The sequence below is a fragment of the Pediculus humanus genome, genomic scaffold (genome assembly GCF_000006295.1).
Source record: "Pediculus humanus corporis 1103172107382 genomic scaffold, whole genome shotgun sequence".
NCBI classification, from domain to species: Eukaryota; Metazoa; Arthropoda; class Insecta; order Psocodea; family Pediculidae; genus Pediculus; species Pediculus humanus.
In genome coordinates this window covers 402,504-417,711 of record NW_002987009.1, presented here as the reverse complement: position 1 = coordinate 417,711, position 15,208 = coordinate 402,504, and the positions used below count along the sequence as shown (strand labels likewise).

Sequence of the window (15,208 nt, the reverse complement as noted above, 5' to 3'; positions counted from 1 at the left end):
CGCCCACGTGCTCCCTACTAAACGTAAACAAAAACAAAAAAAAATTTTCTTGTTTTTTTTTCCCCCTTTGTCATCATCATCATCATCATCATGATTATCATTATTATTATTATTATTATTATTAGTTTTAACAACTACCAAGATAAAATCTTCTACAATTTTTTTTTTTATTTCTTATTTTTTGATGAGACAAAATCGTACCTGAGAAATAAAAAAAAATTTGAATGACCGTGAAATCGCGTCGCCCTTTTAAACAATTGGAACCTTTAATAATAATAATAATAATAATAATAATAATAATAATAATAATAATAATAATAATAATAATAATAATAATACATCTTTATTATCATTATTATTATTTTAATGAAATTAATTCACTGACCTTGATCTCACGTATATATATATATATATATAAATTTATAGCCTGAAGTTTTTTGTTTTTATCCTCCACACACCGAACTCGTCATTAAAACTGTGTCAAATCCTCATTTAATATTAATAATAAAAAAATTAATACATAAATAAATACATAAAAATAATAATAATAATATTAATAATAATGAATACTATTTTATTAATTTTTTTTTTTTTATGTATCGAATTTAACTCCGCGCGGTTTATCGACCTGCGACCTTACGAACTCATTCTCACGTTTATTTATTTATTTATTTATTATTATTATTATTGAAAAAATAAAATTTATTTATTTATTTTTTTGGATCAATATAGTAATAATAATAATAATAATGATAAAAAGTTTTTTTTTGTGTGTATAACAAACGATCTTACATTAAATTTTATTGAAATGTTTTTTTTTTTTTTTTTATTTATGAATACACCTACACGAATTTATTATATATATTTTTACTGATAATGTTATCATCGAAAATATCGAATCGTTGTAATAATAATAATAATAATAATAATATTGTTTGTATAAAAATTTATGGGGGGGGGGGTTAAATTTTACGAAAAACAAATTATTTTTGGATTTTATAAAAGTTTATGTATATATATAACACGATTTATTTACGTCTATAAATATTTTTATTTATTATCAACTTTGTTATTTAAATGATAACTGATAATGGTACATAATGTACATAAAAATTTATTATCATTATTATTATTACTATTATTATTATTATTACTACGATAAATCTTTTTTTTAAATAATAAAAGAAAAATAAAATGTAAATTTTTTTTTTTTTTTTTAAATTTTCCATTAATTTTTTTTGTTATATATAAAAAAAATGAGTTTATTATAGACTATATAAGACTATAACATTAAAGAAAAAAGAGACCCCCCCGTGAGGGAATAAGAAAAGGAATTTTCCATCCAGGATTTTCTCCCCCCAGGAAAAAAAAAATTAAAAACGTTTCGCGATCGACTCGAGGTAAAAGAAAAAATAAAAAAAATTTTTTTTTTTTCTCTATAAAATTCGTATAAAAAATTTTTTATAGCGTGTAAATCGTTAATTTTTTTACACTATAAATTTTGCTATAAATAGGAACAACAAAAAAAAAGACGAAAAAAAAATCAATCAATAATTTATACGTACGACAAATCGCTCGATTTCATTTTTTACTTTTTATAGACAAAAAAAATTTACTATAAATTATTTTATAGCGTAAATTTTATAGCGATTACGTTTTAATAAATAGTCAAAATGAGTAAAAAAAACTATAAATCCGAATATAAAATAAATAAATAAAATATTTATAAAAAAAAAATTTGTTTTAACTACTCTTAGAATTTCTATAACCGTTATAAGCTAAATCTTGTGGCGAATCATCTCTGAATGCGACGTTAGATGAACCGGAAGCGGATTTACCCGTTTCGTAATGATTACTATATCCGGTATATTCTTCGTAATGATGATCTCCGCCGTGTCCGTACGACGAACTTGGATTATAGGGAACGTGATGACTGTAATATTGCGGACTTCCGTGTCCGACTCCAGCGGGTGTGTATCTCGGTGGTTGATAATAAGAAGCGTGACCGTTTCCAAAACTGGAACTGTAAAGTTGCGGCTTGCAAAGTTTGAAAACTCCTATCATTCCAGGTATGACGATTGCGAGAAATCCTAAAAGCTTTTTAAACGATGCTATTCCCAATATCATTGGTAAGAAAAGTAAAAGTTTTAATTTGAAAAGTTTCAATATAATTAAAAGTGGAATGAAAAGCTTTTTCAATTTGTGTCGAGCTGGAAAAAAAAAGAAAAAAAACGTTTTAATAAATTATTTTTTCATCATCATCGTAATATCTTCTTCATATAAACAAACAAACAAACAAACAGGGAAAAAGGGGGAGGGGAGAAGAGGAGAGGGGGAAAACTATTTTTCTGCGTGTGTGTGTTTTTAAGTCAAAACTTTTTTTTTTTTTTTGAAAGTTTTCCAGTTTTTGAATTTAAAACCTCACGAAAATGATTCCTTTACCCGGAAAATTTTTATCAAAAAGAAAATTCTTTTTTTTTAAAATAACTGATAAGAAAAAAAACAAACATACTTATCAGTATCACGTTATAAAATCAATTTATTAAAAAATTAAGAAAAATTTTAACGAATCGATTTATTCATAATAAAACTGGAGAAGGATTAGTTAAAAAAAAATGTTTTGAAAGTGATAATGCGATAACGTTAAATTTTTCCCTCCCTCCCTCACTCCTCCTTCTCATCTTCCTCCTCTTTCTCCTCCTCCTACTCCTTCTTTTTTATTTATTTATTTGCTGTCGCGGATTTAAAAAAAAAAAAATTAAAAGAGTTTTATTCTCGTGAATAAAAAATGAACGGTTTTTAACAAACGGTTAACCTTTTTTTGACTGAATTTTTCACCCATCCTACCCCTCCCCTTCCCTTCCCCCTCTCTCTATCCGTATCCTTTTGGAAAAAATTGACGTGACGAATTTAAACGATAGCAAACTAAAAAAAATTTGAATTAATATTAAGGTTAAGGTTTAAATGTTTTTCTTTAAAAATAAATATAGCGCTTTAATTTAAAAGGGTAAGAAAATTTTATAGAATATGCTATAAATAAACAGAAGAAACAAAGCAGAAGAAACGTATACACAATCGTGGAGATGGGGGGGGGGGAAAGCAGAGAGAAAAAAAAATTTTTTTTATGACGCGCGATTAGTAAAAACTCATAAGCTAAATATAAAAAAATAAATTCATATAATCGATGTCTTAATTACGTTCCAGGAAGTTAAGTTTAAATACTAACAACTTACAAAAAAAAAATTTTTTTTTTCTTCTGCTTTATTTAAAAACTAAAAGCTTTTTTTTTTTTTTTTTTTAAAATAAAAACTTAACTAAAAATGGTTTTATCAAGGGAAAAAACTGGAAAAAAAAACTGGAAAAAAAATGTTTTATAATTATTTTTACTGGAGAAAAAATTATCCTGTCGTTTTTTTATTTTTTTTTTCCATTCGAAAATTAAATTAATTTTCAATTATTTTTTTTTTTTTTTACATTCCAGTTTTTTTTTTTTTTTTAATTATCTCCTGGAAAATTTATAATAATAATAATAATAATAATAATAATATTTTATTTAACTTACTGACGATTCCAGCTTTTTTATCTTCAATAACATCCAATTCCGATGCTATTTCATCGACGAATCTCGGCGAGTATCTTCCTCCATCAGTTAATTCTTCGGGTACTTTAACTTCCAGCGCTGTCGATTTAACAAATTTTTCGACTTTTCTCAAAAGAAATTTAACAAATTGTTCCCATTCGGTTTCATCGCTTCTCGGTGCCGATGAATATTCGTAGGATTCTTGTGTCAAACGTCTGAGTTGTTCTTCCGGCATACGTATGACTCTCACGTTATCAGTGACGTAATAACCTAAAATAATAATAATAATTATCAGTATAAGAATTCGGCAATCAACGGAAAAAGGTCGCGTTTGGAAAATTACCTTCTCTAGTGAAAAAATCATCGAGTGATGAGAGAGCTCTTGATTTAAAACATTCTGATAAATCACCGGATAAACATAAATCGTTGGCACGTGCCAAATATGGATCCGTTTCCGGTCCCGTTCCAAAACCTATAAAATCGAAAAAATCTTTTCCCTTTCGATTTCTTCCTTCTCTATTGTTGTTGTTGTTGGTGACTTCATCGCTATCTGTCGTCGCATTGCCAAAAAAATACGCTTTCCAATCCGTTTCGGTCAGGTTCGTATAAACTGTTTGATCATTATTATTATTAATAGTACCAACATTCTCCGCTAGGATCAGGTACGCGTACGTTGTTAATAATAATAATAATAGTTTAACGGTTGTGACGATGATGGTATTCATTTTTATTTTATGTATTTATATCCGACCGAATCCTATAATTTAATTTAAAAAAAAAAAAAAATTTTATTTTTCTCAGCGAAACCGTTAAAAATTTTTTTATATAATTAAACAATATTCGTTCATTCGACACAAACGACGGTTACGTTAATAATAATAATAATATAAATAATAAAAACGAAAAAAAAAAAAAATTTGTTTGTATGACGACAACATTGGTATTTGCACTCGAGTTACTGACTGGCGGTGGTTGAGCTCTTCTTCTCCTCGAATTAGTGTCGAATTCTATTGTCTGCGCCTCTTTTTTTTTGTTAAGAAAATACTAGAGGATATTTACTACCTGTTGCTACGATTCGCGGTCCCCCGTAATAATAAAAAAAAAAAATTTTAACGCCCAAAAAAAAAAATGTCCGAAAAATTGAATTTTTTTTTTACCGGTTATTAAAAAAAATGGTTGGGACGATTTATTATTTAAAAAAATTTTAGCGGTAAAAAAAAATTAAAAAAAAAGAAGAATTTAGTAAAATTAAAACTAAAAGTATAACTAAAACTACTACTTACTAAAAAAATAAATAAATAAAATGAAATGAAATTATTAACTAAAAACCGCCGCCGCACCTCCTCCGACTTTATTACTAACTACGCCATTTCACTTTCAATTCATCTTTTAAATAGTAAATTCATAATTTCTCTTATTTTTTACATGTTAAAAATAAAAATAAAAAACAAATTCGTCCGTTCGTTTGTCGTTTGTTTCGATATCGTTTGTTCGATTGCTTTTTTTCGTTTGTTTTTCGTTACTTACTCCTTGCCACGCGTTATAATTTTTACCAAATATTTTTTTTAAACACGTTCTATCTGTATTGTTGTTCTATTGTTTAATTAATTTTTTTCTTTTTTTCCGTTGAATTAAATCGTGGGAGAGAGAGAAAGAAAGAGAGAGAGAGATAAAACTACAAACAAACAAACAAACAAACGAAAAAAAAAATTTTTTTGGGGGAGTTCTAACTGTTTTTTTTTTTTTAAATAATAAAAACAAAATTTAAAATTATGATTTTAAGGAGGTTTTTTTCTTTCCCCTTTAAAAAATCAATCGATCGACCAATGACGTCATCGGTTGTTGTTTTTTAAACTTTTGTTTGTTTGTTTTTCAAATCGAAACCTTTGCATTTTTTTTAAAAACCTTTGCACACTTTTGAAATTTTCGATTTTTGAATTCGTAAAACATTAAAGATTCGTTGCGGTAGAGAACAAACAAGACGACGACAACAACGACAAACGAGAGAACTCGTTGTTTGTTTTCCCGGTCAATTAACTACCTCACTTTTTTTTTTATATAATATTTTTGGGGTATTCCAGGGGTTACATAATCCCCTTCTATTTTACATAACTTTTTCTTTTTTTTCTTCATTCGGAATCCCCCGAACCGGATTTCACATTCACAATTATCATCATCATCATCATCATTATTATCATCATTATCATCGTCGTCGTCGTCGTCGTCGTCATCGTCATCGTAGTTAACAATTCTTTATCCGGAACTTTTTTTTTTTTTTGTTTCGTTTCATTTCGTTTGCACACGAGTTTAGAATGATTAATAATTCTTTTTTATTATTATTATTATTAATCGTGTCAATAGGACAAATAAACAATAATCGGTTTTTTTTAATAAGTTTTGTTGGGTTTTTTCAATTTCATTTCGGTCTCCTTTTTTTTTTTGGAGTGGATGAGTTAAAAACCAAAAAAAGCAGTGATTGTCGTTTGTTTAATAAATTATTTACAGTTAGTTTTATTTTTTTTTTTTAAACAAATTATTTAAATTTTTAAATAACAGTAATTTGACGTCACACACGCGCGCGTTTTTGTTTTTATTATTATTATTATTATTATTATTATTATAAGTGTCGTGGTTTTAGTATTGATACGTTTTTGTATTGCTCTTAAAAAAAAAATTTTTTTTATTTCGAAATTAATTTCAAACGGCGGAGAGAAATGTTTTCGTTTTGTTTTTTTTTTTTTGAATCGTGGAAGCAGAAAAAAAAATTCGTATCGGAGGAATGATAAAAAATTTTTAAAAAAGGCGACTTTTTTTTTTTCTATTTTTCGAAACGTTTTCTCGAACGTTGCCATCACCTACATTTCTACCATCATCAACATCACCATCATTATAATCATCATCATCATTATCGTCATAAGAGCGTTATTATTATAACGAAGGTGCTTTACTTGTGCCACGTCGTGCGTATAAACTCGTTACGAATTTTTTTTTTGTTGTTGTACGTAAAAGTCGTTGACACAGACCTTTGAAAAAAAAAATAAAAAACCAGTTTTGAAATTTGTTTTACGTTAGTCATAAAATTCCGTTCGGTAACTTTTGCAACAACAACAACAAACAACAAACGTGAAAAAAATAAAAAAAAAAAAATTTTTTGCGAAAGTGAAAGTCATTAAAAAAAATTTTTTATATCATTTATTTCAACGAATTATCAAAAGTTGATAATATTATTATTATTTTTTTCATTATGACGTGGCACTAAAATTCATCGGAATTTTAAATAATTCATCGTATTGCGGTCGAAAAAAAGAGAGAGAGAGAGGAAAAGGATACGTATGTCACTTTCATAACCCTTTTTTTTTTTTTCTATTTATTTCGGGTGGGTCATCTTTATTCGATGTGACGTTTTGATTTTCTTATTCCGCCACTGATTTCGTATAATTCTTTTTTTACGTTCGTGACGACTTTAATAATCGCGTGATAGTAGGTGTCGAAAAAAAAAAAAATCTTATCACACGACTTTTTTTTCTGCTTGTTTGTTTTTTTATTTAAAAACCGGAAGTTAAAAATTTCACGAGGCTTTTTTATTATTATTTATTTAAACTTTCACTCGATTTTGACATTTATTTCCGTTTTCTTTTCTTTTTTTATTATCGATTTTTTAATTACGACACTTCCGAATTTCCGGTAAATATCTAAGAAACGGAAATTTGATTTCCTTTTCCTTAATCCGTTACTTATTAACTGTTATTGTCCGATGAGTATTTCCGGAAACGTTTCCGGGAAAATAAAAACCGGTAAAAATTTGTAAATTTAAATTTCAAGCAATTCTTTCACACAAAAAAATTACGGGGGAGGGAAAAGAGGGAGGGGAAGGGGAGGAGACAGATCCTGTTGGTCTTAAGGGAGATTTTTTCGGATGTTTGTAATTTAAATAAACAAATGAAAATAAAACCGGAAACTGGAATTTTAACTAACCGCAAAACATGAAAATTCCGACAGTTTGAAAAAATTTTCTTTTTTTTTTTATCTAAAAAGATTTTCCGTCGCGTTGTTATAAATGAACTTTGATATTTGACCTACAAACTACTAGAGAACCTTCTGGAAAGAACAAATGAATTCAAAAGAATTAAAATAATTTTTACATCCAAAAAAAAAAAAAAAAACAATTTAAAATAATGATGATAAAAATAATTAACTTTTTTTTAAAAAATATGGTAAAACGTGAATTTAACTGTCGTGGTTTTAGACGAATCTTTCTTTAAATTCTTTTTTAAGTAATTACACTTTACTGTACTTTTCATGTAATAATAATAATAATATTTATTTTTACATGATTTATACCATTCCTTTTTTTAATAACATAAAAGAAATGCATTTTGCACTTACCTTTCCACCTTGGGAGTCAGACGAAGCCACTACAAAACTAAAACTTCTGGATGTGTTTAACGTGATCTTTTTCCTGGAGGGAGGAGTGCCCGCAAGAGTACTTAACCTACGTTTCAGCCTCAACACGCCTCCTGAGCCAGAATCATCAGGTCCACACTCGCAAAAGTAGGAATCCCATCCATTTTCTACATAAGATCCCCGTACTTCCCATTTTTACCTTTCAAGAGATAGTCCCCAGCTGTTTCCTTCGTTCCATCCTCTTCCGTAGAGTCTACGAATTTCCAGAGAGAGAGAGAGAGATGTTCTCTTTCACGTCGCAGCTCCGCATTTTCTCCTTTGTGAATCAAGTACCCAGACGCGCTCCCGCGGAATAAGGGTTGGCGCATCCCCAATGCCTCGAAAGCGTGCTAGATCACATATCTCCTTCATATAGGTACAGGTCTGTTCTTGTTTGGACGAGCTGAAATTGAATTCCCACTCCCGAGATTTGAACTTGGTGACTTTTGGGTCGATTTTTCTTCTTTTCGGACTCAACCTGGCTATCTCGGGTTCACCAAGTTGATGATTTACCCCTAGCAGACGTCAAGTCAAAGGGGGAAATCCAATTCCAGAATCTCCGCCCCCTTAAAACATCCTCTATACCTAGCCTCCAAGTAGTTGGATTACAGGAGTACACCACCACTCCCGGCTTGTACCAGACGTTAACGTTTTCATTCCCCTCCCTCTTCCTTCTTCGCTTTTGTTCCAGTTAATTATTTTTTTTTTTCCATAAAAAAAGTGCGTGTGCGTGCGCATCAAAAAAGAAACCTTTTAATAATTTAATTTATTTTTTTTTTTACAATTAAAACCAAAAAAGAAATAAATTTCTAGAAAAATTCATTTTATTTTATATTCTTTCGTGATATTTTAATAAGTAAAAAATTTAAGATTCCAGATTTCTGGAAAAGAAAAAAAAACCTAAACTGGAATCGAACAAATAAAAATTTATATATATATATATATATATATATATATATATATATATATATATATATATATAAATCCTTAGAAATTTTTTTATCGATAAAAGGAAATTAAAAAAAAAAAAAAAACATTTCCAGTGATTTTAAATTAAATTACTAACAAATGATCAGACGACATGGTTGTGATGTGATGTACACACGCAACAAAAACAAACAAACGCAAACAAACGCAACAAGTACGCAAGAACACGAACTCGAAAACGCAAGCGCGCCAAAATTCAATTTTTATTTTTTTTATTTTTTTTTTAAAACAAACAAATTCATTTCATTTATTTATTTCGAATACATATTTTCATCTTCTGACACGTCATTTTCTTATCAATTCATTTATTTTTTTTTTACTGATAATAAAAAATGAAAAATTACGAAAAGTTCGTTGTAAAATAATTTTTTTCTTATGTTAAATATAATTAGACCCATTAGAAAACGTTTTTAATAAATTCTTTTTTCTGATTGGCTGATCGTTCGGTCGTAAAAAAAAATTTTTTTTTCCCGTCGTTAATGTTATCATTAATAAGATTTAATTCTATTACGACGCCGCGTCAAAACATTTTCCAGAATGAGATATCAAGAGTTGAAAGGGAGAAGGGAGAGGGGGATGAAGGGGAGGGAAGGGAGGAAGGGGAAGAAGGAAAATTCTGGAACGTTCGAGGAAAAAATTTTTTATTTTTTTTTCCCTTATACGCGAGAAAACATTTATTTTATATAAACAAATATAATTTATTTCCGACGCATCGTTTTTTATATTTTTTTTTTACGTTTCCTACTGATTGTATGTTTGTTTGTTTGTTTGTTTATTTGTTTGTTTTATTTTTTCCAAATCAATTGATTTTCACACTCTATAAAAAATTTTTTAATAAAAAAAACGAAAAACCAAAACCCGATTGTTAATAATAATAAATTTGTCAACGACAATAAATTATATATTTACCGCATAATAAAATTATATTAAAATAATCGAACCGGAAATAGATAATAATTGTTCGACCGGAAATAATAATAATTAAATTAAATTCTTTTTTTAAATAAAATATTCCAGACGTGTATGAATGTAGTACTTTTAACTGAAATTCGATTCAGAAAAAAAAATTTTATGTATTAATTTTTACCTCATTCAGACTGGAAAAAAATACATATATTTATTTATTAAAAATACGTATATAGCGGTTATTTTATAGCGCACGTTATCTAATTGAGATGTTTTTTTATCTAAAGCTATAATTTTTATAGCCCATAAAAATATATAGCAGACTATGTAATTATCGAATGAACAAAAAAAAAAATTTTTTTAAATCAAAATTAAAAAAAATTTTTTTTTATAGTAAATATTTTTTTATAGAGCGACTATAATTTTTTATATAGTTATAGCGACTCTATATATACATCTGGTCAAATAATAATAATAATAATAATATAAATGAAATTTTTTGAAAAAGGGTATTTAAAAAAAATTAAAAATAATTTTTTTTTGTGTCTGTGTTTTTATAGCAAAAATTTTACTATAATTTTTTTTTCATATGTATACATAATTTATACGTAAAAAATAAATAAATAAATAAATAATTATTATTATCAATAACGATCTAATAAATACAACAAAAATAAATAAATAAATTATTTAAATGCTATTAACGTCTTTTTTTTTTTTTTTTGATTGTTTTTGTTTTTTTTTACTGACGAACAAAACAAAACAAAGGAGGAAGAAGAAAATGAAAAAACGGAAGCGGAAATGAAACATTCGTTGAAACAAAAAAAAGATTTTTTCTTTTTGTTATTCCCGTCATAAAATATCGTTTTACTTATTAATTTTTTTTTTTTTTTAATTTTTTAAAACAACAAAAAAAACGAAATAATAAGGGGAATTTTTTTGTTTTTTTTTTTTTTTTTTTTTGATCGTGGAATTAGAAAAACGGTTTTTTATTTTCCGAGAGAGCGGGCAGAGGATACGAAGAAAAAACGAAAAAAGAAATCATCGAAATGTGCTCGAGTCCTCGCGTTTTTTTTTAAAAATATTTTATTTACTTGAAAAAAAAAAAAAATTTTTATCGGGTATATAGAAAAGATCGGCGAGGGTGGTGGTGATGGTGATGGAGGGGGTGGCGGTGGCAGTTCGTTACAAACACCTTAAGGTTTAAATTATTAATTTTTAATATTAAAAAAAAAAAAAAATTCCCCCCCCCCCTGTTTTCAAATAAAAAATCAACGACACTCGATATTTTAAAAAATTAATTCCACGTTTACGCCGCGTAAATAAAAAAAATTTCTTTTCGCTTGACGTCATTAAAAAAAAATATTATTTTTCAATTTATTATCATTATTATTAACATTAATTCGGTAGGACAGAACTTCCAAAAAAAAACGTGAAAATTATTATTATTATTATCGTGAAAAACAATGGAAAATTTATACGGGACACAATGGAAATTGACAAATAAAGGTCAAAATGAGAAAAATTATTGTAACAAAGGGAAAAAATTTCCTTTCAAAGATTCCCTCCTCCCCCTTCCTCGTTACAAAGGTTTTTTATTTTCATTCCTTTTTTTCGCATTAAAATAATAAAAGGAAAAGGAAATAAAAGGAAAAAAATAAAAGGAAAGAAAAAAAATTTAAAAAAGAAATCGCGGCGTATAAATTGTACGAAAGTTCAAAAGCAAGAAACGTTCGTTCGGATTTCACTCGTGGAAAATTTACAGTCGAGGGTCGTTCAAAAAGTATTTTTTATTTTTATTTTCCTCCTTCCGTTCGTTTTTTTTTTTTTACGCTTCCTCCGCGAGAAAATAATCAATTTTTTTTCAAGGGGGAGGCGGAGAAAGAGTTCGTGGGGGCGGGGGGCATTTCTGACCAGATGCAAAAAAAGTCTAAGTGACTAAGAAAATAATTTTCTCGCGTGTACCAATTTATTTATGTCGTTGTACGTTTTAACCATGGGAGAACTTATCGATTCTCTATTATCCGTACATCCGGAATATGTTTTAGAACATTCTAGACCATCTTGACCGTCTTTAGCTGCTTTCATATATTTAAAAAATCTCAATATATCCGGATTATCCGTCGATGGTTTTCTCAATTCGTTCAATTCCCTATTTGAAAAAAAAAATTATTATTATTATTATTTGATTTTTGCGTGTGACGTAATTAAAAAAAAATGGCGGATTTAAAAAATTTATTTACCTGCTTAATTGAGCCGATATTAAATTACTATAGGGTGCGAATTTCGCCGGATTTTTATACATCAAACAAATTAATTTTTCTCTGCACGATTCGGATTCGTAGTTTAATTGTTTGAAAACGCTGTCCATTCTAGACAGTAAAGGACTGTAAAAAGGATCGTAATTCGTCAAAAGTAAAGAAGACGATGGAATATTATGGAAAACCTGGAAAAATAAAAAAGTCAATTTGACATCTCCGCTTGGTAATTTAATTTACTTTCATTTAAAAATTTTCCAAAAAAAAAAAAATTCTATTCATTGTCATAAGAAAAGAAAGTCCTTTATTCTCATTCATTTATTCATTCATCCTTTCTCTCTTCCTTTTTTTTTTAACCTTCTTCCATTCAAAAAAAAGAAAAGGTTCGTCAATAATATTATTATTAAAATTTTTTTTCGTAACAACGTTTTCCGTCACTTTTTATAAATTGACAGTTTAAAGGTTGGGAAAAAAAAATTTTTCCTTTCTTATTTATTTACTTATTTTTTTTCGTAGAATTAACGTCAGATTTTTTTTTTAACAATTCGAACGTCCGAACGTTTGTCCGTTCGATTGTTCTAAAAAAAAAAAAAAAAAGAAATATTCGAGAGAGAAAAATCAAAAAAAGCACGGAAAATTTTTTTTTTAAATTTTGTAAATTAAATCTCCGGAATGAAATTAAATAAAATTATATTGCAATAATAATAATAACCGTGAGTGAAAAAAAAACGTGTCATTTATTATTATTATCATTTAAAAAAGAAAAACTGGTGCCACGATTCTACGTGAGAATCATTTAACCATAAAATTATGCGTGACACAAACACACGCGCGCGCGCGCGAGGGCGTAAAAAAAAAAAAAAAGCAGAAGAAAATATTTTAATGCGTCGGTAATAAGCCGTCGGGGGAGGGGAAGGAAAGGAAAGTAGGGAGAAGGGAGGAAGGAAGCCGCGGGAATTTTTAACTTTTTTCGGAAAATTATAATTTTACCTTGAAATTTTGCCGTTTTCCATGTTTGTCCGTGTATTTAGTATAAAAACTTCCATGATGATTATTATTAGGAATGTAATTTAACTTATGAGCTCCTGTCGTGAACCTAGAAAAAAAATCCTTTTTAATTAAATTTTTTTTTTTTTAAACCTCCCCCACACACACACACACTCTCTCTCTCTATTTGACCTCAACCTTTAATTATCAATCGATAATAAATTAAAAATTAATATTTAATAATGACCGGAAAGGATTTTTTTTTTTTTATTAGGAAGCGTTCGTTCGAACGTAACCGATCATTTACGAACGGAAAAAGATTTTTTTCATTAAAATAAAAAAAAAAGGAATGAATACATGAACCGATGGAAATGATTTTTTATGTTGATGAGAGTATTAATTTAAAACTAACAGGGAATTCAGCGTGAGTAAATAAATACGTTCATACAAATTGAATTTTGTGGAATTAGGAAAAAAAACGTGGAATTAGACAGAAGAAAAAATGGGTCGTCGTGGGTAAAAGACATAAATAATATATTACCTGCTTGCGACGGATGAATACGCTCCTGATTGTTCCCCTTTATTATAATCGTAATTATTCGGATATGCAGCATAGGAATATACAGGAGCCGAACCATCCGTTTGTCCGTCAGCATATTGTTGATCGTAATTGTTGTTCACATCCTGTGAATTTTAAAAAAAATTTCTCAATGAAATTATTTATTTAATAATTTTTTTTTTTTTTTAAAACGCGAGTATTATACCTTGAATTCGAAATCTTCCATTTGTCCAACGTTGCCGTTATCGATTTCTCCAGGATGCCTGAATTGTTGAGATGACGAGAGAAATTTGACACCCTCGCCGACGAATCTACCCAAATTACCCAAAACGCTTGGTAAAAACATGGCAAACAAAAGTGATTTGACTATTTGAAAACCTATCATGACTGGCACCATCAAATTTTGAAATCCGAAAGCTGTAATCATTAATAATTATTATTAATATAATTTTGCTGATAACATTTATCAGTGATACCACGTGATAAAACCACAAAACGAAAAAAATTTGCCGTCGCCATATTCCAGGTAAACGTCACAGATCGCGGATTTTTTTTTATTTATATCAAAATATAGAAAATGTTTGACGCCGCTATAAAATTCGCCACATCTGCGTTTGTTATCAATTATTATTATTATTATTATTATTATTATTATCATAATTAATAATTTATCGCGAAACGATCACTTTTAAATAATAATAATAATTTTTATAGCGCTATAATAAAAAAAAATTTTTTTAAATAAAATAATTATAAAACGTGATTCGAATAAAAATTATAGCGCGAGTTATTTATTTTTTATTGATATACGAAAATTATGGAAACTTTAAATCATCATTTTTATCATCGTTCTATTTGGCGTACCTTTTATAGACTATAAAAAAAAATTTTAAACGCTTCATGTATATATTAATTTTAACAAAAAAAAATTTATAGCGTTTACAAAAAAAAACGCAATCGAGAGAAAATTTTATCCAGTTTTTTTTTCGACTATAAAAAAAATAATTAAATTAAATTTATAGCGCGAATTTCTTGTGCTATAAACTCGTTTTAAATTTTTTTTATTTTTTGCTATATTTTATTTTTTAAACCCTACAAATTTTTCTTCTCTGCGTTTTCTTTTCTTCTCTCCATTAAAAAAAAAAACGTTTAATTTTATAGCTTGACACTATTTTTTCCGTTTTAAATAATTACTATAATTGCTATAAAAATTTAAAAAGAAAAAAAATTATAGCCCATCGATTTCAAATTTTACAAATACTTTGTGCGGGTTTTTTTTTTTTTAAATAACAATATTTAAATTTTATTTTCTATGTATTTAATATAGCGCGTTTTTTATATAGTCGTAAAACTATAATTTAATAATAATAATAATTAAATTTATAGTCGGAACGAGAAAAAAAAAAACTTTTTCGTATGATAAAATCGCAACAAAATTATAAAACGTTCATCCTCAGGTTAAACATAACTGTAAAATTGTGTGTGTTA

General features: G+C 27.5%; 2 protein-coding genes across 2 annotated transcripts; both read right to left on the bottom strand.

Moving 5' to 3' along the window:
* Positions 1–1,743: 1,743 nt before the first annotated feature.
* Phum_PHUM026050 (uncharacterized protein) lies at positions 1,744–4,305 on the bottom strand (the record flags this gene model as incomplete). Its single annotated transcript, XM_002422933.1, has 3 exons — positions 1,744–2,210; positions 3,563–3,823; positions 3,924–4,305. 3 exons carry the CDS (start codon positions 4,303–4,305, stop codon positions 1,744–1,746), a joined length of 1,110 nt encoding a protein of 369 aa, XP_002422978.1.
* A 7,549-nt stretch (positions 4,306–11,854) lies between these two features.
* Phum_PHUM026040 (uncharacterized protein) lies at positions 11,855–14,147 on the bottom strand (the record flags this gene model as incomplete). Its single annotated transcript, XM_002422932.1, has 5 exons — positions 11,855–12,068; positions 12,160–12,362; positions 13,165–13,270; positions 13,703–13,845; positions 13,926–14,147. The coding sequence occupies 5 exons, from the start codon at positions 14,145–14,147 to the stop codon at positions 11,855–11,857; spliced, it is 888 nt and encodes a 295-aa protein (XP_002422977.1).
* Positions 14,148–15,208: the final 1,061 nt, after the last annotated feature.